At 43.2% G+C, this 23,467-nt stretch overlaps 1 protein-coding gene across 4 annotated transcripts in view; it reads right to left on the reverse strand.

Annotated features, from left to right (window-relative positions):
* Window positions 1-23,467, reverse strand: part of SLC25A26 (solute carrier family 25 member 26) — a 155,874-nt gene that overhangs the window by 105,710 nt on the left and 26,697 nt on the right. For all 4 annotated transcript variants that reach the window (XM_089781262.1, XM_089781263.1, XM_075938547.2 and 1 more), the window contains 2 exons: window positions 4,457-4,561; window positions 2,401-2,448 (listed from right to left, as the gene is read on the reverse strand). In XM_089781262.1, coding sequence (XP_089637388.1) covers window positions 2,401-2,448; window positions 4,457-4,561 — 153 coding nt within the window. The remainder of the gene's footprint in view (window positions 1-2,400; window positions 2,449-4,456; window positions 4,562-23,467) is intronic.

The following is a 23,467-nucleotide window of genomic DNA, read 5'->3' on the forward strand; positions in this document are numbered from 1 at the left end:
GATTTGTTTCATTCTGAAGAGAAACCACATTTCATTTAGCAATAATTTCTCTCATTGTATTGGACAGATAGTCCAAAAAAGCAATATTTCAACTGAAATCAGTTCTGAAGGATCATTTATGAATATACATGGCAGAAAGGACCTCAATTAAATTTCCAGCCAAGTCCTGCTATTTGGGGTAAACAAAGTTATCTCAGAAGGATCGCACACTGAGCTAGGAGAACGGCTTGGAAATTAATTACCATCCCGACATATGTCAAAACAAATTTTAAAGAGACTAGCATCCACTTGTAACCATGTGTTTTATCTGTTAGTATGCAAAATCTGTATTCTTTGGCATCTAAATTTATTCATTTATTCAGAACCCCTCAGAGAAATCAAAAAGGCTTGTTGCCCTCTTTTGCCTGCCTCCAGATGAAATCTGAGGGAATAACATGTGTTTAGTGAGCCAGAAAATAAGTACAGGATGAAGCTATCGTGGGGGTTAGGTTTCAGAAAAGCAAGTATCATCCTCACACAAATAACTAATTTTTGAAACACTTGGAATGGCTAAAATAAACTCTGGCATTAACATTTGTTGGTACTTAGAGCAACACTATATTCAAGGTTTTTTTGTTTTGTTTTTTTACTTTATGTATTAAGGTTTACACAATGTGTATATCTTTAACCCCGAAAACAGATTTGGGCATGAAGAAAAGTCCTTTAAAGCAATGAATTCTGCTGAAAGCAGACATTCAAATACTAATTAGTTAGCATTATGGTAATATAAATAATGAGTTTCTCTTTTCTAATGGTAAAAATTAGGGCTGTCACGCGATTAAAAAAATTAATCGCACTGTTAAACAAGAAGAAGAATACTATCGATTTAAATATTTTTGGATGTTTTCTACATCTTCAAATACATTGATTTCAATTTCAACACAGAATACGAAGTGTATAAGTGCTGATCCTGGGCTTCGCCTGGTGCTGCCCTGGCAGTGTTTTGAAGGGGCAGCATTCCACATACAAAATGCCTGCAATTAAGGCATGTTAATTTTTTTTATGTATTAATTCTGCTCTGTTTATCGCAGATGTTAACATGCATTAATTGATAGCCCTAATAAAAATCTACTCTGAGTTTATAAAAAAAAAAGGCTAAGATTCACTCCTGATTATTCAGCTAAGTGACATTTAAGACCAAAGTCCAATTGCTATAGCTAACTAAACACAGTAGGTGAAGCACAATTCTGAACAACATTTAAACTATTATTTTCAGAGGAAACCAATCCTGTTTCCTTCTCTAAAGTGTTCACAATGCAATATCTACTTTTGCAAATAACAAACCTGCTGAAGGAGTTTAAATCCATATCACCAGTTACAATCTGAGCAAAGGTGTTACGTTTAAATGTACAACTCAAGGAAGTTCTAAGACTAGAGTAACAACGTAATTGTTGGGAATCCTCTGAATAATATTATGGAGAGGGAATTCATATTCATCTTGCAATCTCCAAAAGAAAACTATAGGCAAGTCACAAACAGAGCAAATTCACAGAAAAAAAAAATCACTACACTATAAACAATCTGATTGATCGTACAATCAGATTCCTGGGACAAATCTCTACTCCCATGCAGAACCCCACAGACTTCAGCAGAGCTTCTCAAAGAATCCAATTACAGGATTTGGACCAAAACCTAAACTAGTACCCAAAGAGAACGACAATACTGACATTGCCTGTTGGGCCTGATCTTGCTCCCAATTAAATCAGAGGGAACAGACTGGGCCCACAAAATTCAACAGCAGGAGTTTTTATTCCTTTCAAAAAAAGTCCCCCTCTTTGACCAAGTATAGCAACATCATGTTAAAGAAAGTACAAATCCTGAGATTGACCAATATTTTTAACCTTTCAAAAATATTTTTAGCATAGCTGAGTAAAGTGATCTTTCAGTATTTATTCCCTGTGACAGCATTCCTTGGACTTACGATCAAAGCAAGCAGCATTACATCTGTAGGTCTCGCTGTGAAAGGCTGTATGTATTTCTTATACGGAAACAAGGACTAAGAGCAAGAGAGCGCCACCTAGGGTGTACACACTTACTGGATGCACATCACAAAACAAACAATTTCACCAATACTTTCATAATTGATCCATTTCCATTCGATTACATCCACGCAGCATCAAAGCTAAGAGGATCGAGGCACAGATTAGCAGCCACCTACATATCATAGATGCTTGTCCTTGTTTTATCTAAGCTCACGTTACATACGTACATGTTAACACTAGTTAACTTAGAATTAAATCTTTTTACTGAAAACTTGCAGAACCATTCACTTTGTGCAGTTGTTGGGGGAAAAAGAAATCGTGGTACAAGACAGACTACAGTGCAACAGAACAATTACAAAACAGAAAGCAAATACTTTACCTCTCTTAATACCGTGCTTTTATAACCTCGATAAAGTCCTTGAATACCCTGTAAAGCAACAAATGAAAGCTTCAGCTATAGGGACTTCCATTAGCAGGCACTACAATTTACTGATGATTAATTACATGGCAGGCATACCAGCCTGAGAGCAAGACCTGAACTTCCAATGAATTGACCATATTGATTATAGCACTGTACACGATCTTCCTAGGTTTACCACCTGGGGGTTTTATCTCCCTTTCAAAGCATGTTTAACGAGTGCTAAGAAGAATCAGATACCCATACACCTGGAGTAGAAAACAGATCCTATAACTTGAGTCGGAAGAGCAGGAAGGCACAGAAATACATTATTTCCATATTGTGACTGCTTATTATTTGCCATGTGCAGCTGCTAATCTAGAAGCCTCCACTCTTCCAAATGCATACATCAGCAGAGTAGCAGGATGGTCAAGTTAAAAGGGCCCACATGACAAACTGGCCATATGTCTGGTTTCTTAATTGCTCTGGTTCAGAGTCACTCTCAGGAAAAACTTTTGCATGTGTTATTTGTATACAGATGACAGAATTTATTAATTGCATATATACCAAAGTTCACCTTTCAGTACTTCCATGACAATCTCCCAAACACTGGTAGATCTTGAGGGTCAGAGATGGGATGGTAAAGGAAGAGAGGAGGAAAAGCAGGTGTTATTTTCCCCTAATTGGAGCTGTCTGAGAGCAACAGCCTAAAAAATATACAAGCCCAGCTATAAAATCTGCTCATTCCAACTCACCAGAAGGTTGACGAAGGCGGGAAAATTAGAGCTATTTTTTTTTTAATAACTGCTGGTTTGGGGTGCCTAACTTGACACCTGAAAGGAGCTTGAATATAAGAAGTACACAGAGCTCGCCCTCAGAAAATTAATACCCTCTCCATACAGGTGTCTCAAGTTCAGCACCCAATGCTGCCAGATTTTTTTTTGTTTTTTCAAAATTTAGGTCAACAATATTCAACACGTTTGCAAAATAAAAAGTTACCCCGGCTGCCTCTCCCACAAATGCAATACTGCACACTAGGTAAGAAGGACTTTGCCTAAACGTAGCCACTCAGCCTTTCCTTGGTTTTGTCAGTGGTCTTTTTTTTTTTTTTTTTTTTTTAAATGGTGGTAAGGAGAGAGGAACAGCCTGGAAACAGATTTCACAGCATGAGGAACATTATGAAGCTTTTGTAAAGCTGTTCTATCGTTCCTCCTCTTGATCTCTAGCTGAGGCAGCAGTGTGGTGGGGAGGGACAGAGGAAGCAACAGCCTCTGTTCACAGCCAATCCTGGCCCTGAACTCAGGCTGTGGACAGGTGCTGCCGGACCTGGTGCAAGCCAGAACTGAGCAAGCCTGGCTCAGTCCCAGCTCGCGCCAGGTCTGGGACCTACCCCCACTGTGGCTCTGCATTTTAAATGTAGTATTAACCAAGCGGCTCTTACTACATTTAAAATGCAGAGCCGCAGCGATCCTGGACCCAGTGCAAGCCAGGACTAAGCTGGGCTTGCTCCATGCTGGGTCCAGGACCAACCCCCATGGCAGTTCTGCAGTTTAAATGTAAATATAGTAAGAGCTGGGCGTGCTACATTTAAACTGCAGAACCACAGTGGGGGTTGGTCCTGGACTCAGCACGAACCGGAACAGAGCACCTTGTCTCATCCACTAATCGTGTAGTCGATACAAATTGTATCGACTACATGATTAGCTAATTACCCACCTCTTAACATCCTTACTACAAATCCCAGGAGGCCTTTAAATGCTTTAATTAATTAACCTTAGCTGTTGCACAGACAGCTCTGTTACTAATGGGGCTGTGGAACCAGAAGACTGATCTGAAGGAGTTAAATTACTGCATAAGGCATTATAGAACCTAACAGATTTCACCCACATTTCCAGATGCAGATGCCCAGATATAAAGAGGAACATGCCAACAACTCTTAGCCAAAGGATAGTGTTGGAAAATTGCTAGGAACATACAGCTCTGGACTTGCAGAATGGTTGGAAGTGGCGATAGCTCACAAGCTCTGATCAGATCTTACCTCTTGATACAAAGTGTTGGAAAGAACTTTAAAGGTACCAGACGAAGGGGAAACTTGAGCCCTCTGCTTTACAACTTCAGAAGGAACCCGGATAAGACAGGCAACCTGTAAAAGAAGCATATAATTAGACGGCATACCCCTAAGTCCACGTCCCTCATATAGTTAATGTGGTTTCTTCTCCTTCCCCACAGTGAAACCTGCAAAAAGGGGACCAGTCTGCATATTTCTGAGTTGAGCTTAAAAACTGCTGGTGAGACACAGACTCACTGTCAGTGCTGTGTGCTTGCTGAAAATTTAACTCAGAATGCACAACGCTAGACCAACGAAAATTGGAAACATCCTCCACAAATGTCTCAGTTTGAAAGTAATTCTCAAAGCAGAAGTGGATTTGGGGTGATGGATCGTTAAAGAAAGGGGACAAGTTTGAAAGTGATTTTGAAGTCATGGGAATCCTTCCCAATATTAGCACTATAAATAGGACACATGGGTCGGAAATCTTTCCTTCAGACCAATTCACATGTGGCTTGTTTTCAAGATAAGACAGACAATATAGCATTATGTTCTCTAGTGACCAAGAGTGAGGAATGCTCCACCAACCATTCGATGGAAGTAAAATATTGATTGTTGAGTCCCTGTCAAAGGCTCAGTCAGTGCAGGGAGAAGCTAGTGCCAGCTCGGGTGTTTCCTGGTTTCTCCAGACAAAAGACCCGCCATCCCATGGGGAGAGTCTCAGGGCTGGGTGTCAAAGGATTCATTGCAACTAGGGGCTCTCCCCAGCCTTAGTTACAAAGTCTAACCTGTTAGTGCTACCCTCTACCACCTGAGATCAGTGAAGGTTGAGCGTGTGTGTGTGTGTGTGGTTTTGAGGACCGAGGTGAAGGCTCGGTGGGTGAGTTGTATCTCTGAAGCAAAAGGGTGTTTGCTGTTCGGGGGCAGTGTAGGTGTGTGACAAGCTTTCAGATGTTACTGTGAAGATAGTAAAGAGAGTGAAATGAGCTCAGTTTGAAAGTTCGTGTTGCCTCAAGTGCTAAATTCCTGGATTTTTTTTTTTATTATTATTATTGCAGACATAGGAAATTACTCACTTTGGCAAGCGTGTGCAGCATTTTCATGCTGCATTTGTGGCCCATCTGTATCAGAAGACACTACTGCTACATAAGAAGCACAGGTAAAAGTGCAGCAGGAAGAATAACTCTGAGGTGCACTTCCCCAAATAAGGGTGCAAGTAACTCTTATGAACATACCAAACCTGCTCAGCGCTGTGTGCATTTCTCCTTAGATTAGCTGCCCAACACACACACTCCTCTCTTCCTGCTTTTTTTCTTTGCAAACCAACAGGACTCTGCTTCTAAGCTTCCCCCTGACTTTAGCTAGCACCATAAGGCACCCCTATTCCTGCTCTGTTACTCTGTTTCTGCCCAGTTTACTGAGGATTTTTCTTTTGTACATACCCCTACGTTGTCGCTTCCAGGAACCAATTGATCTGGCTGAGCAGGTAAGTCACCCAGAACACCACATTTCAGTGAGGGTATCTAACTGGCTTCCCGGTCACAGCTGGAGTTCTACTGTGCAATGGGAGAACCTGACCCCTGAATCTTTCCGCTTTTCTGCAGTTAAAATCTCAGTTTTACCAATGCAATGGAGCAAGGGGGGTATTTGCGTTAGTGACACAGCAACACTGGAAACCCAGCGAACAACAGGCTATTTTTAAAGATCAAGGGCTACATTCTTCCCTGTATTTCACCCTTTGACATCACACCAGCAGTGTCAAGGAATCACGAACAGCCCCTATAGATTTTTCCAGTCAGAGAGATTTTCTACCTGGTGCAGAACTGACCCAATGGTTTGGTGCTAGTTCTCTTCCCAGACTCTGACAGACAAGACAGTGAGAGGGTAGAGAGAGACGTGGGCGCATTTACTTGTAACTCCAGCAGTGCTGCTCTAATGGTCTAAAAGTGTCTTCTGGCCTTCAAACTAAGTTCTCTATTACTACCATTAGGGATGTGAATGCTTCACCGGTTAGTCTCACCCTTAACTAGGGACTTAAAATCCCATTTCATTAGATTAGTTAACCCTTCCCCCTCCTGCAAGGTCATTCTTGGCACCACCAAGAATAGCGAAATTCATGAATACTGGGAGTTGTGGCTTCCGAACTCACATAAGGGCCAGGCAACCGCAGGGAACTCCCTCAGCTCCCAGGCCCACCACCTCCCTCCCAGGCCAGAACGGGAGACCACCATAAATAGGTGGAATGGTGAATAGCGATGCCGCAAATCGCGAGGGTCTCCTGTATTCACACCTCTGCGCGAGGTAGTTATACCAATGTTATTCTGTGATGTAGACCACGTCTCAGACTACAGTCCAAACCCTGCTTCTGTCTACATAGAAATCTGTGAAATTCAGGTTTAGACATAGGGCGCGAGGACTCTAAAGAGGTGCAGAGTGCCAAGACCAGAAGAAAAACTGTGTGTAAGCTCAAAAGCTTGTCTCTCTCTCCAACTGAAGTTGGTCCAACAAAGGCTATGACCCTACACACCATCTCTCACCAATACTCTGGGACCAACACAGCTGTGGCAACATTGCATATACAAATCTTAGCTGTCAGCATAACAAAGTTGCCTGGGGCTATTGCAGTTGCACTGGGGGGGGTGGGGCTGGTGCCAGAATATGAAAACTATGAAGATGGCTTAAACCACTGTAGCCCAATACAAGAAAGGAACAGAGAATATGGCACCAAAACGAATTTAAAATGAAATGTGTTTTAAAATGTTGTGCATTCAAAGGCAAGCGCACAGAATAAAAAAAATCTGTTCCTCTAAAAATGAACTCAGACTCAATGTTTGCAAATCAATTACGCCGCTCATTTGTATATATTGATCTACATGATTAGTAGTTTGTCAGGTTGTACAAATTGAACAAGCGTAACTGGGAGCGTGTAGGACTACCTTTTTTAACACAGTGTAAAGTTTAATGTCTATATTCAAAAGTGACCATGAAATAAATTCTCTTGTAACTTGCAAGTACAACAGGATGAGCTAGCGATAGTCAAGAGTCATTTCAAAGAGGTACCACTCCATGGGTGCTTCAATTCCAAGGGTCAAAAACAACAAATGACCCCAATATGTCAAGAAAATAAGAATTGTCAACTTTTTTTGTAGTTCTGCATAAATATTTATAGAACTTCATGCTTCATAACACTCCATGTTCTTACATTAGCTTTTCATGCCTTAAAAGTACGGAGGCAGGAAGAAAACTTTAAAAAGGCTTTCAGATGAAAAACAATCTACCCAACCAAGGGGGTACAAAGAGCCCAGCGTGGCTTCCTGACTTCTGTGGCGTTGCAATTTTGGCATGAGAGGGGTGGCTACAAAGTCATGTATCTCTCTATTTCCTACAGATATTTGCAGTACCTTCCATTTTGTTTCATATTAACTTTGATGTTTTTTTCCCGATTTGAATTTGAGTGAGAAGGGAATATTTCATTGCACAAGAACAAAAACAAATGATTGCATTCTACTGCTATGAAAGAAAGTAAAAGCTAATGTCATCCCATTCCCCAGGTCTATTGTCAGATTGGTTCCATAGGGCACTCTTTGCTCACAAGTTTTTGTTGCAGCTAGACAGAACGCTGACATTTTTACTGCGCATCTGAACTTACCACTCGTTACGTTATTGTTTTTGCATGTGTATCTTACTATCAGTCACAACTAAGCATTCTTCTGATGTGATCCGAGCCCACGCCTTCAAAGAGAAAGCATGCAAAATTAATGCCACACCGGCCTGGTGGGCCACAGGATGAAAAAGTAGCAACCTTAATTTCAATGGAGAGGAAGAGGGGATTTTTCCATTGATTTACTGTACTCAGACTTAAAGCACTTCAGTGGCTTACAGGTAATGCAACATGAATTAAGATAATGCAATCAATACATGCCCTATCATTTGCTTTCTGTACCAGTGGTGCTTTTCATCCAAAGACATTGGCCTTCAGCTTTAAATGACGATTGACGAAGAAGAATCCAGTGTAAAATTTTAAGCCACGAGAACATGTGTCTCTCACAAATTCCTCTGAATTACAGATGGCTCAGGGTTAAATCTGCAAGTGTAGGCCATGATTAATGGCTAATCAGTAAGTCTCCCCCTTAATGGGTGAGGTTTACTGGTTACGGTTAACAGGTAGGGGCTGGAGCAGCATCCTCACCCGCCATGGGTAAGGGGCTGCTCCACCCCGGGGGGCCTGCTGTGGGTGGGGGTGCTGCAGCTGGAGCAGCCCTTGTCTGAAACCATCCTTCCTCCATTCACCTCCCTCCCCATTTAATCGGTTAACCAGTTAACCTTAACATTTTACCGGTAAACCTGAACATGAGACCGGTTAGTCAATTAAACAGGATTTTATGTCCCTAGTCATGATCTCCTAATGAGGTCCACAAAGTCAGTCTCTCTGCACTTCCTTCTCCCCTCTCCCTCCCCTATTTATTTTGGAACTGGAACTTTCATAACTCCATTCAGCTGAAGAAGTGGGTTGTGCCCACAAAAGCTCATGATACCATCTACATGTTTTATTAGTCTTTAAGGTGCTGCTAGACTATTGGTTGTTTTGTAAGTTTTTCCAGTTACAGACTAACTCGGCTACCCCTCTGAAGCTCTACAAACTTAGGGTACGTCTAGACTACATGCCTCTGTCGCCAGAGGCATGTAGATTAGGCTACCAGACATAGTAAAATGAAGCGGCGATTTAAATGATCGCCGCTTCATTTAAATTTACATGGCTGCCGCGCTGAGCCGACAAACAGCTGATCAGCTGTTTGTCAGCTCAGCGCGATAGTCTGGACGCACGGGTGGCGACATCAAAGGTATTTGTCAACCACCCAGGTATATCTCATCCGAGGAGGCTTACCTGGGTGGTCAACAAATACCTTTGATGTCGCCACCCACGCGTCCAGACTATCGCGCTGAGCCGACAAACAGCTGATCAGCTGTTTGTCGGCTCAGCGCGGCAGCCATGTAAATTTAAATGAAGCGGCGATTATTTAAATCGCCGCTTCATTTTACTATGTCTGGTAGCCTAATCTACATGCCTCTGGCAACAGAGGCATGTAGTCTAGACATACCCTATGTAACAGACGTAACCAAGACAGTCTCCCAGGATAGGATAGTGTTGCTAATTATGCCTGCATATTTAGAATTTGTGGGATGGAACACAGTGTAGACTAGAGCAGGTTTCCTGTGCACTCAGCACCCCAAGAACTTGGAATCCACTCTATCCCTGGTGCAGCCCTGTGGACTACCAGTGAGGAATGAATTTGGCGCTCCATTTCTGTCTGAAGTTTATACCCCTTCATCGCCTCTAGATATACAGATATAGTCTCCAAATGATCTCAACCTTCACAAAGGCCTTGTCTACACTAAACCCACCCACCCTGTCAATCTCCTCTATGGGTACATCTACACTAGCCCCCTAGTTCGAACTAGGGAGGCTAATGAGGGCGACCGAAATTGCTAATGAAGCGTGGGATTTAAATATCCCGCGCTTGATTAGCATATTCCCAGCCACTCGCCATTTTGGAAACTGACTAGCCTGAAGTAACTGCCCGCGTCTATACATGGCAGAGAAGCGGGATTCCGAGATAAACCCCTTAGTTCAAATTAACCGTTAAACCTCATTGCACAAGGAGTAACTAGTCCCAAGGGGGGGCTAGTGCAGATGTACTCTATGGGACTTCAGCTACGCATATAGCGTAGCCGAAGTCAACATGCTTACAGCAGAATCTTGTGCATGGTAAGGTCGGTGGGGGCTGCCTCTCCTCCACGCCGGCTACTCTTCTTGTCCTGTGGAGTACCGCAGTCACTGGAAGGGCGCTCAAAGATCGATTTATCGTGTCCAACCAGATGTGATAAACTGACGGCCAGCAGATCAATGGCTGCAGCCTTAATCCCTGGCATAGTGGAGACAAGCCCTACGACACTACGCAATTGTATGGATTGGTCTCTGCATAGGAGACAAAACTGATTTCTGTCAGGCTGCTTTCAAGCCCTTTGAAGTCAGTGAAAAGCAGTGTAGGATACTGATCCTGCAAACAATTTGTGAGAAAATGGTGTTTGTCATTCTACACAGTTTATTTCTCAAAAGATAATTATGAACTCTAGTGATACACAGTGCTAAGCAAGTCGGAAGTCTGCAAGCTCTCCTCTCACACCAGTGTGCCCATGCATGCTAATCATGAAACACGAAATCTGAACAAAGGCTGAAATACTTTAGAGATAAGCTCAAATAATAAAAATTGGCCTTAATGGCATCATTATGCTTCTAGCTTTATTTTACAGAGCAGGCTGCCTAATGTGACGATATTAGCACCTGTTGTCTTATTACCCTTTTAGTGTTATAATTATGGCTGGAAAGAGTCATGAATTTCAAAACATTTGGTCTTAAATCATTACCAGATGAACCTTGTGAAATGTGTAATGAGGCATAAATCTAAGCGCACTTCTAATTTCCTAGTAGCGTTTGCTTGTTGGGGGAAATCGCCACTAAAAATGTGTGTATTTTATCATTAGCACTTATCCTCGCCTTGCTAAGAGGTGTATTTTTCAAATTAACCAAAGGAAGCATGCAGTTTTTCCATCTCTGGGAACAAAAATTTAACTACCAGACTTCACGTGTGTATCAAGATTGCCATCTTCTGGTCAGAATTGGATTAGCCTATAGAATGGCTCAGTGCTGAAGGCCAACATAGATATAAAAAGCTTTAGAAGCGTAGCCAAGTTAGTCTGTAACAGGAAAAACTAAAAAAAAAAAAAACGGAATAGTCTAGTAACACCTTAAAGACTAAATAGTTACAAGAGGCAGATAAGAACCATTAGTTTGCACTTAAAAAGGAAGATGACCAACACAAGTGACCAGTGTTGGTCATCCTCCCTTTCCAAGTGCAAACTAATGGTTCTTATCAGCTTCTTGTAACTATTTAGTCTTTAAGGTGTTACTAGACTATTCCGTTGTTTTTTTTAGTTTTTCCTGTTACAGACTAACTTGGCTATGCCTCTGAACCTTATCTACTCACGGTCTCTTTTTTTCTTCCTCCCCCTCCTTTTTTTTCCCCCCCTCCCCTCCCACTTCCCTTATTTATTCTTGGATCTGGACTTCTAACACACCTGTCACTTGAAGATGTGGGCTGTGCCTACAGAAGCTCATGATGCCATCTACATGTTGTGTTAGTCTTTAAGGTGCTACTAGACTATTTGTTGTTTAACACAGATATAGTTCAGGGTTCTCAATCTTCATTGCACTGCAACCCCATTTTGATAAACATTATTTCACGACCCCAGGAGCGGGCACCAAACTGAGCCTGCCCAAACCCTAACACTCCAGCCAAGGTCAACCTTAGCAACCCCATTAAAAGGGGGTTGAGATCCACTTTGGGGTCCCAATGCGGATTCCTAGCTACATCAATCCTCCTGCACGGACACGTCTTTTGGTGTATGTGGCTTATTTCAATCACTGAACTCTGTTCCTAATCAACTGAAGCAAAGCCAAAACAAGTCTGGCTTGAACTGAAACAGAAGCGTCTACCGAGCCTTTTGGGCTGAGAGTCACATCACACTTTAAAAACCACATGAACTAAAACGATTCCAACTTCCTCATGTGGGCAGCTGCTTGCTGCAAGCTTCCATGGGGGTTTTGAGAAACACTCGGAGCTGACCAGTTGACAGGAATTCAAATACTGACTTTAATGGGAGCAAAGTTAAGCAGTGATGAGCACTGTTGAAAATGCCACCTTTTGGTGCATACAGACGTTTGGAGAGAAGATTAGTTATGAGGGAAAATTTAGCTCACTTAAGAAGAGTTAAAAACTAAAAGGTGCTCAGTGTAAGCTGATTAATACCCGCTGAAGAGAACAGGCCTTCGTGTAATATTACCAGTGTTGTCTTCAAGTCATCATTGTCAAGTCCAAGTCAAGTCCCAAGTTGAGTCTCAAGTCTTAATTTAAAAAATGTCAAGTCACTTTTGTACAAGCCATCAATATTGGCATTAATGGACAATTTTTTCACCAAGTCGATTTAACAAAATTAGCAAGTCTCAAGTCGAGTCTCAAGTCACAAACAGGGAAGAGTGAAAGCACACAGAAAAGATTACCTAGAGGCCCTCAAGGTATGTGCACATCACCACTGATAGAGAAATCAGCAAAGGACAGAGCTCGTACCGCATGATAATGCTAAAGAAAGGACCGAGCCAGAGAGGTAAAACCCTTTCCACCATTAGTGTGTGGTATACTTCCTTTCAGTCCCACCAGCTATCTACTCCATAGACCACTCTGTAGCTGTCTTACACAGCTGAAATTACTAACAGGGGAATGGAGACACAGTTACAATTCCTGTTTTCTCTCCTAAGGGACTGATCAAGTTGTCTTTATCATTCAGAGAAGCAAAAAGTCAGGTCATTATGAATTGGCATAGAAAGGTATAGCACAATCCAATACTAGTTATAATGCAATCACTAAATTCAGTGCTATTTAACACATTACCAAAGCTCGTAAAAATCGCCTCTGAAATTTTGCATTTTTCCTCTATGCAAATAAAACAAACCAGACGTATCCTCCAAAAACATCTGAAACACAACCGACCAGGCATGAGGAGTTGCTACTGACTTCTTACGTAGAACATTTAAATTGGGTTGAAGCAGGACATTTCTCCAGCAGAAGGGGGAACACAGATGCCACAGTGCTTTTCCCCACTTTGTGACTTGGGAGAGCAGCTCCAGGGGCACTTCTGGTCTCTAGCCGGCCATGGTCCTTGCACTTTAGATGCTCTCTCTGGTGCTTACCTGCCTCCCATGACTGCAGTACCCGAGCACTTCACCATCTTTAACATATTTATTCTCACAACCCCCACTGAGATATGGACAGGTTGGTCTCCCCATGGTACAGATGAGAAGCTGAAGCCTAGAAACTAGGCACTAAATCAGGGTGGACAAGAAGATGGGTTAGCTCCTGGCCGGCCGGTGCTTCTAAATCTACCTTTGCCTCTGCTGATGGGGTCGCTTGCAGCTCCTATTGGCTTCAAATCTCCACTCCCAGCCAATGGGAGCCGTGGGAAGCAGCACAGACCAGGACACGGCTTCCCACAGCTCCCATTGACCAGGAATGGCAATCAGTGGCCAACGCCCGCACCTGTGGAAGCGCAGGTAACTATAGCAGCAACAGACTGCCAGAGTCCAACCATGGGAACTGAATCCGGCCTGTGGACCAGTATTTGCCCACCCCCGGGCTAGATCCACAAAGGGAGTTAGGCACTCTCCTGACACTTTAGGAGCCAAAATCCAAAGTTTAGATCGGGGAGGGAGACCTTTTTTGGGTCGGGGGTCGCTGACCCACAGAAAAATCAGTCGGGGGCCACACACAAGTGAGAAGCCCTTGACTGGGACGGAAAGACACACCTCACATTCCCCTCAGACACAGGGGCCCAGGCTAGTAGATGTTGTGTGCTCCAGCCTTGTGGGTGGGTGGCAGAGGGGCTGGAGTGCCAGTGCAGGCTCCCCAATGAGGGGGGATCCCTGAGCCTAAGGGGCCAGATCAGACCCCTGGGCATGAGGTTCCCCATGCTTGGTTTAGATCCCCAAACCCCCTACACAGCTGCCACTTGACCCTATAGGCACCAAAACTTCCACAGTGCCTACATTTCTGCTGGTAAAGGGCTCTCCATTTCTATCAGTGTGCATACACACAGGCACCCAAGTCCTGATCCTGCGGAGGTGCTCTTAGCTCACCCTTAAGAGTCCAGCAGGCTACAGATCCCACTGATAGGCAGGCATTTCAAACTCCTGCCGCACATCTAGCCCCAAGGTCACACAGGAAGTCTGTGGTGGAGCAGGGATTTGAACTAGGGTCAACCAACTCCCAGGAGAGAGCCCTGACCCCTAGGCTATCCTACCTCTCCATCAGCCAGCTAAGGAAGGGAGAGCACGCAGCCTTTTCTTGCTCAATTGGACCTGAAAATTGTAACATCCATCTGGGCGACACAACATCACACAACTACAGTGCCATTCCCCAGTGCCCAAGAGCCAAGAGAGCAGAGCATGGGAAGTCAGGCTTACTCCTGGCTCTGAGCAGGGCAACTGCCAGTCTGGGGATGAAGGCTTAACTTTCCCACAGAACATCAGGCCATCCTACCATGGCTTCGGGGTAACATTTTCAAACGTGACTTTGGAGCCACTGACTTTCCGTAAGACGGAGGTTCCCCAGGATCAGGTTTTTAAAGATATTTTGCCAGCTAACAACTTGGAGTCAGGCACCTAAATACCTTTAAAAATCTGACTTTAAGTCTGCTCTGCAAATGTGACTTGTAAGAACTTACAGCCCCTGGAGGCTTTTGAAATGTTTACCCTTACTCTTCGGCTATGTCTACACTGCGCATTGTTGCACAAGAAGATATGCAACTGAGATGCGGTGATGAATATCGCTGCGCTTCATTTGCATACCTAATGAGCTGCCATTTTTGCAGAAAGAGTTTTTGCGCAAAAAGGAGCTGTCTACACTGCCCCTTCTTGCGCAAAAAACCCCTCTTGCGCAGGAGCCGTTCTTCCTGAAAATAAGCAGCAGAACAGCTCTTGCGCGAAAGACCCATCGGCAAAATGGCAGCTCATTAGGTATGCAAATGAGGTGTGGCGATATTCATTGCCACGCCCCATTTGCATATCTTCTTGTGCAACAATGCACAGTGTAGACGTAGCCTTTATTTTTGCTGCTCTAGCTGCTTGCGAGCTACGCTTTGCCCTATGACTAAGGTTTTGTTTTCTTGAGTTCTTAGGAAAGACACTGTATTGGTTTCAACGAGTTTTTGTTTCGGTACTTAGAGGGCTGGGAAGCCTTCGCTGCTGTGCACCATACAAATTTAATTTCTGATTCACCCTAGCGCTAAGGGAACATTTTTCAGTCTGGTGCCATTCATTCTTAAACACCATTTGCATAAGTTTACTCTTAATCAAATGAAAATGCAATGTGCTACACTTCTATAGCATCTTATATCCAAGGAGCAGAAAGTGCTTTAGAGACATTAAATTAAATCTCACAAAAGCCGGGCAAGGTAATTATTACAGACATTTGGGGAAAACTACAGCACAAAAGCGGCTAAAGGGTACACCTTTGGAGCAGTAGCAGAGCTAGTACCAGACCCCTGAATTCTCAGCCAAGGCCTGAAAGACTCTGTACCGCAAGATATATTATTTTCCTTTTGTCTCTGAAATGGAATTGTTCTGTTCGCCTTGGCCTTACATCCCCCCCTTTGATCTTGAGACGTGATCTATCTCCCACTTGCAATCTTTGGGAATTAGCTCACAGATTTTTATGGGGGCTATCTGGGCCCCTTAAGCAGCTTTCCTTGCCCTTTAAAAGTGAGCAGCAAAATATCCTGATTACATTTATACGTATAGGATCAAATGCTGTGGTATGACTTCTCTCCGTGATGCAGAGATTCTTCCAAACATTCCTGGACCTCCCAATAAAACACACCCTTCGCTGCATCTGTAGTATCTGATCCTTGCTTACCTCTGTCACTCAAGATGTCCTGGAAAGAGACTCAAGGGACTTAAATAGTGCTAGAACATGAGGCAGAATCACACCCGAGCTACTGCAGAAGAGTTCTATTGGCTTCAGGAAACAGATTTAAAACACTAAGAGTCTGAAAACCTATTCAAACCTGTCAGCCCTCACTTATTAGTACTTCACCAGCATGAGCTAAACCAATGTAAGTGAGGGTTAAACCACTCTGAGTGTCTCTACATGAGGGGTTTATACTCAATTATAAGGGTTTCAAAAAGATTTCATTAAGTTAATGCAATTTTTATAATACAGCCGAGCTCAGAGACTCAGAAGTCTCTCCTTGCTCATTTGAATAGAGAAGCCTGCATCTCCGATTGCATCTAAATGTGATACAACCATCAGAAATCTTGGCATTCACCTCCAGGGAATGGGGTGGAGGGGAGAAAGACCCATAACTGATAATGTAGATAAGCCAACAAAAATGCGTTTAACTTCATATCTCTCTTCAAACAGAGGTGCAACAAAGATTTTTTTATGCTCTTTGCATTAGATCTGCCCACAACTTTGTAGAGAAAAGCTTCTAACGCGTTTAATTTTTTTTCTAACATGCTGCTTAAAACAGGCTAATATTTCTTGTATATCACAAACTCGGAGCACCTCAGTTACTATCTAAAATGTTTCCTTTAATAGATTGAATACTTGGGTTTTTTTAATTTCACATGTGAGGCTGATTAATAACCACAATATCTTAACTTATGCTAACTGACATTACAATTCTAGCTGGAAATTCCTTTCCTGTTCTCTTTTTGGTTTTCTAATTAAAATTATATCCTCACCATTTGACCTTCTTCTCATTTAATTATTATCTAACATAATTATTATAAGGCATTTTTTCCCCAAGTCTTGAAGAACCTGCTTGCATTTTTCTTCTGGCCACTGAAGAGAAAAAATAAAATCAACTGAATTGAAATATACACATCCTCTCTGCAGACAAGTTCCTCTCGCCGAGCCTGGCTGAAATTCCACATTGCAGCATGTGACAGACTGCTCTATAGCTCTCGGTGTGTATCGTGTTACTAAGAAACTGATACAAATTTGGCTCTTCGGGGCATGTTCCAGTTTATTAAAATAAATTGGCTCCTTTGTTCATGTAACACATGGAAGGAAGATTGTCATCTCCCAAAACATCACTTTTTCTTCCCATAAGCTCCAATGGTGGCTCCTGGCTAGGAAAAAAGAATTCAGCGAAGGGAAGAGGAGAGAACAGTATTTACATCTGATTTCTTAGACACCGATATGCCTTACTGAGACATTCAAAGAAGGTTCAACACCACCCATCTCTGCGCATCGGGCGCGTGGCCACAGGGTTATGCGCTTCCTCTGAGCAGGGAAAGCTCACCCTGACCGTTCAAATCCCAGATAAGCCCTCTCTTGTGCTGTTGACGCCATCTTGGCAGATACCAGGGATAGAAAATGAGAGGCCTTATGGCTTAAGCTAAAGACCCACTTCTCCTAGCTGACTCATCCCCTGTGGATCGGACAGAGAGGGAGCCAAAAAACACTCATGGGGTGGATGCTGGGGGGCATGGTTTAGGGGTATAACTAGTATTTTTTATACATAGACCCTGAAGCACTTTACACGTGGGTATGGACCATAATCTCTCTATTAATGGTGTAGATGCCCAGGGGGTTACACGAGGAGCCAGCCCCTGAGTTGACAGCACCCCCAGGTCTCAGCTTGCAAAGTCTGGAGGTTTTGCTTTGATCGTGAACCTGAAAAATGCTAAGTTTATGCCCACCACAGAGTCAACCTCCCACTGCTTGAAGGCACGACCCCCTTCAAACTAAAGGCCTGCCCCAAAGCTCTCTGTAGACAACAGGAGCCTGGAGGTTGATTGACCACAATGGGCGTTGGATGAATCCTTGGAGCACCGAGAAGACAAGATGAATCTGGATCTGTCTTTCCTGCTTTTCCTTCTCACAGTGATGCAAGAAAGACTTCATAAAAATTCCCCGCTGCTCCCCTAACTGTTGAAAGACAACGTCTGTTCGGAGACATGCCACAACACAGAGGTACTTTGGATCTCACTCTCCGCAAGGGGTTAGAAATGGAACATACCAGGGGCTGTAACGTGCACAGAGTTCCTGTTGCACCTCAGGGAAAGCAGCACCAATGATCCCAAGTTCCCTCCTTACCCTTCTTTAAGGAGACACTGGTTGGAATTTCCTCAACAGCTTCGCCAAGTGCCTCCATGGCCATTAGAGGATGAGGTGGCTCAAGTACCCCAATCTGCCATGCCAAAGCATCCCACACTCCTGTCTCCCACCCATCTCTCTTCCAGCAGCCTCGTCAGCCAGTGGCCTTAGCTGACCGATGCTGAAGTAGCCCATTTCGCCTCTCCAGCAAGGCATTTGTCATTGGATTTCTTCTCCCAGCTGCTCTCTTCCCAGTCTCCAATAGGAAGCTGATTTTGAGCCGCCTTGTAAACAGGGTGCACCCAGACCAAGCTTGACTTTCACTGGCCTAATTCTTGTGGGATGTTCCCTTGTCCAATCTGAAGTAACTACTGGCCACCTCATTCTGGCCCACGCCTACACTGGCTAACATTTAGGTATGGCCCAAAGGTCCTACACATTTGGAAATTTTCTTCAGTCCCAAGATGAAAAGGCTGAATTAAGCCCTTTGGTGGCAAATTAGGCAGCTAAATAGCTTTGAAAACTCCAGTCTTTGTTTACTGTACTTACGATAAGCGCTCACCCTGGTTATGTTAGATCACCGACTCTGCTTCAACTATGTTTGCGTGCAGTTGCCATAAAGAATGTAAAGGGGTCTTCATATAAATGTGAATTAGTCCCTCGGTCCAACTGTTAAGACCAATGTCCGTGTGGTGCAACCTGTCCTGGTGACACTTGTTTCAGTGAGTAGGGATGTAAAACCCCATTTAATCTGTTAACCAGTTAAACGTTATGTTTAACCAGTTTACTGCTTACGCAGGGGTCGGTATTAAATCTATTAAATTTATATTTTTCGTTTTAAAAACTCCAAAAGCCGGAAGTATTTTTCTTACAGCAAAGAGTCACTTCCGAATGTAACGAGACATTCCATCAAACGTAAACTGATCTCCCGACAGCATGGGGTAAAAATGATGTTACAGGAGGATCAATGACACTGAGACTCTAGTTAAGTGAAAGACTGTGAGGATACAACCAGTGTTTTCTGAATTCTCCTCAGTTTCATGCTGAATAATTATGAGCATTTTAAAATCTCCTCAAACGACAACAAGCGACACACAATCTTAGCTGCGCTGAACACCATGCCATCCAGAGTCTCAAAAACAACCTGGACATTGTAATCAAACCAGCTGACAAAGGGGGTGCTGTGGTCATTATGAATAAGGCCGACTATAACCAGGAGGCAACCAGACAACTCTCGAACACCACATTTTACAAACCTCTCCCCTCTGATCCCACCTTGGACTACCAAAAGAAACTACACTGTCTCCTTAAAAGCCTCCCCACAGCTACTCGGGAACAAATCCTCACAGAATCACCTTCTGACCCCCGACCAGGATTGTTCTATCTACTTCCCAAGATCCATAAACCTGGGCACCCCGGACGTCCCATCATCTCTGGTATTGGCACGCTCACTATTGGTCTATCCAGCTATGTAGACACTCTTCTCAAACCCTTCGTAACCAATACCCCCAGCTATCTCCGAGACACTACTGACTTCCTAAGGAAACTACAAAACATCGATAACCTCCCCAATAATACCATCCTTGCCACCATGGATGTAGAAGCTCTATATACCAACATCCCACATGAAGACGGATTACAAGCAATTAGAAACACTATCCCAGAGGACACTACTGCCAACCTGATAGCAGACCTATGTAACTTTGTTCTCACCCACAATTATTTCCAGTTTGAGAACAACTTATACCTCCAGATCAGCGGCACAGCCATGGGTACACGCATGGCCCCACAGTATGCTAACATCTTTATGGCTTACCTAGAACAACGTTTCCTCAACTCCCGTCCCCTTTCACCCCTCCTCTACCTACGGTACATCGATGACATCTTTATGATCTGGACACATGGCCAAGAAACACTGGAGATATTCCACAGAGATTTCAACAACCTACACCCCACCATCAACCTCAGCCTGGACCATTCTACACGAGAGATCCACTTCCTGGACACCACCGTACAAATCAACAATGGAAAATTAGACACCACTCTCTACAGAAAACCCACCGACTCATACAGTTACCTACATGCATCCAGCTCCCATCCAGAACACACCACACGATCCATCGTCTATAGCCAAGCCCTTCGATACAACCGCATCTGCTCTAATCCCACTGACAGAGACCAGAAGCTTCAGGATCTCTACCAAGCATTTATAAATCTCAACTACCCACCCAGAGAAATAAAAAAGCAAATTGAAAGAGCCAGACGAATACCTAGAAACCATCTACTTCAAGACAGACCCAAGAAAACCAACAATAGAACACCACTTGTCATCACCTACAACCCCCAACTTAAACCTGTCCAACACATTATCAATAAACTACAGCCTATATTGGAACAGGATACCATACTCAAAGAGGCTCTGGGAGACAGACCCATAGTCTCCTATAGACAACCACCTAACCTCAAGATGATTCTTACCAACCACCACAGGACATACCACACTAATACCAACCCTGGTACCTTCCCTTGCAACAAACCCCGTTGCCAGCTGATACCATTATTGGACCTAACCAAGTGAGTTATAAGATCAAGAACACATATTCCTGCGCATCCAGAAATATAATCTATGCTATCATGTGCCGAAAGTGTCCGTCTGCTATGTACATTGGACAAACATCTCAGACACTTCGCCAAAGGATTAATGCCCACAAAACAGATATCAGACAAGATCACAAAGAGAAAACAGTTTCTTGCCACTTTAACCAGAAAGGACACTCTAAATGACTTAGCCACCTGCATTCTGCTACAAAGACCTTTTACATCTGCACTTGAAAGGGAATCCTCTGAACTGTCATTCATGTTAAAATTCGACACTTGCCAACAAGGACTTAACAAGAATTTGAACTCTCACCCATTACCAAGACAGTTTCCCCAATTATCACCTGTAATACCATTAACTCACAAACATCCCACTCTCCCTACCTTTAATATCAGCAATTCACAGACACTTACCTTCCTTCCTCCCCCCCCCCCCCCCCCGCATCCCCCTTCTGTTCTGCAATGTGATTTGTCCTTTTCATATTTGTTCATTTTTTTAATTGTATCCTTTGGTATATATGGTTGTGACTACTTTCTTCCACTATTTGATCTGAGGAAGTGGATCTGGCCCACGAAAGCTCATCATCTAATAAACCATCTTGTTAGTCTTTAAAGTGCTACATTGTCCTGCATTTTGCTTCAACTACCCCAGACTAACACGGCTACATTTCTATCACTCCTCAAACTTTGTGAGTAGGACTGGCCTCATGCTATGGAAATTTCACCTGCGTTACAGTTTGCCAAACCATTTTCCTCTTAATATGGATTCTTGATCCCCTCCACCTTCCTACAGCCTTCTTTCCTTAATAATTAAGGGCAAATTCTTAACTGGAGTGAACTTGTCCTAGCTGCACTCAAGTCAGTGGAGGTAAGACAACTTACATCAGTTGAAGATCTGCTCCCATGGCCCACAATGAGGGCTTCTAGGTGCTATAACAATACTACTTAATATATTATTAATAATAATAATAATAATAATAATAATAATGAGTGAAAGAATGCAAGTTCAGATGAAGCAGGTATCAAGCTGCCAAACTAAGAGGGTAGCTGTGTCATCCTAAAGGTATGCATTGAATAGATTCACCAACGCATGAAGCTTGGGAGCTGAAGAAGAGAATGAAGGCATGTGTGTGTAGGAAGACAGAAGAGGCACTGTGTGGCTGACTGGTTAGGTGACTGCCAGTTCCTAATTTGCTGTTTCAGCCTTTAATTATATGATGTATTTGTTGGCAGCATCTGTGGATTTCTGCCAGCATTCATCTTTATTTACAAGCAATTTCAAGCTGCAGCTTTTAATCTGAGCTTCCTTCTTATCTAGCTATACTTCTTCTCCGCCTTCTCCACTCGGTCATAACAGCAGCCATTTCATCTTCTCTGCAGCCTTTAGACCACTGCTCAATTACACTCCTGCACAAGGACTTGGCAAAATACTCCAGCATTTGTAGATCAGAGCTAGCATAGATTAAATGTATGAATATTTCAATCCCCTCCCATGATTAATTCAAAAGACAATGTACATTCAACAATCACAAGCACTGCTTGTCTTGCCAGCCTCAGCAGGTCCCGCTGCTAACTGCTTGTATCATTTTATACTCAAACCAAACATGCAGTGCGTGCCCACACGCATGCGTGCATGGTCACACATGACCACCATCAATACCATCGTGGGAACTGTCAGTAAATTAAAGGAAAACAGTCCATTTTAAACAATTGGAACCTGTGTTACTAAAACCACCTTAGACTATTAATACAGAAAAATTCCTGCTCTTATCTAAAAATGCTGTTGCCTTTTCAAATTTCTTATGACAGACAATGAAATTCATTTCACATCCATCAACAGTCAATTTCACTTTCACTTTAGATTAAGCTCTTAGAACCAGGGTCTGTCACTGTCTTTAGGCAAAAACAGCATGGATCTGAGCAGAGCCCGGATCTGGCTGGCTGAGAGTTGTTTAATAATTGCAGACGGCAGTTTCTGTTGGGGAATGTTTGTTGGGTTTTGTTTGTTTAAAAATAACGGTTTTAACTGAAATCTAATATGTTATACAAACTTTAGGATTAGCAAAAACTGTCTCATACGCAGGTTAGGGGCTAACTTTTAGATGACAGAACAAAAAAACAAAAAACAAACAAAAAGAGACCAGGAATATGGGCCAAAAGCGAAGTGACACAAGCCACTTTCCTTCCCCTGCAATTGAATAGGTGTGAAGTTTTCAAAAGCACTACTCATTGCTCTATGTGCATTCCCAAGCTATGTCAACACTGCAGGTATTTGTCATCAGAGAGTATGCTAATGAAGCACTCATTAGCATTTGTCATGCTGTCATTTGCATATTCTCCACAGATGCTTTTCGCGCAAAAACAAGCAGTAGACAGGTCCGTTTTGCGCAAAAAAACCCTTTTGCACAAGATCCATTATGCCTCAAAAAATGAGGTATACAGGATCTTGCACAAGAGGGGTTTTTGTGCAAAACGGAGGATGGAGCTGAAATCTCTCTTCTTGCTGTTCTTTATTTGGGGCTTGAGAAGATTACAGGGTAAACAGCTATCTTGGTCCCACAATGCAAGTACATGTTTGAAGCCCTTTCAGTCCATGAGAGTTCAACATCCCTCTACTCGGCACTTGGAAGGAACCCAAAACTCAGGGCGCAGCTGTTAAAAAAAAGTGTTGGTTGTAAGTGAAGCTCTA

This window comes from Pelodiscus sinensis, chromosome 11, assembly GCF_052426305.1.
Source record: "Pelodiscus sinensis isolate ZL-2025 chromosome 11, ASM5242630v1, whole genome shotgun sequence".
In the NCBI taxonomy this organism is placed as follows: domain Eukaryota; kingdom Metazoa; phylum Chordata; order Testudines; family Trionychidae; genus Pelodiscus; species Pelodiscus sinensis.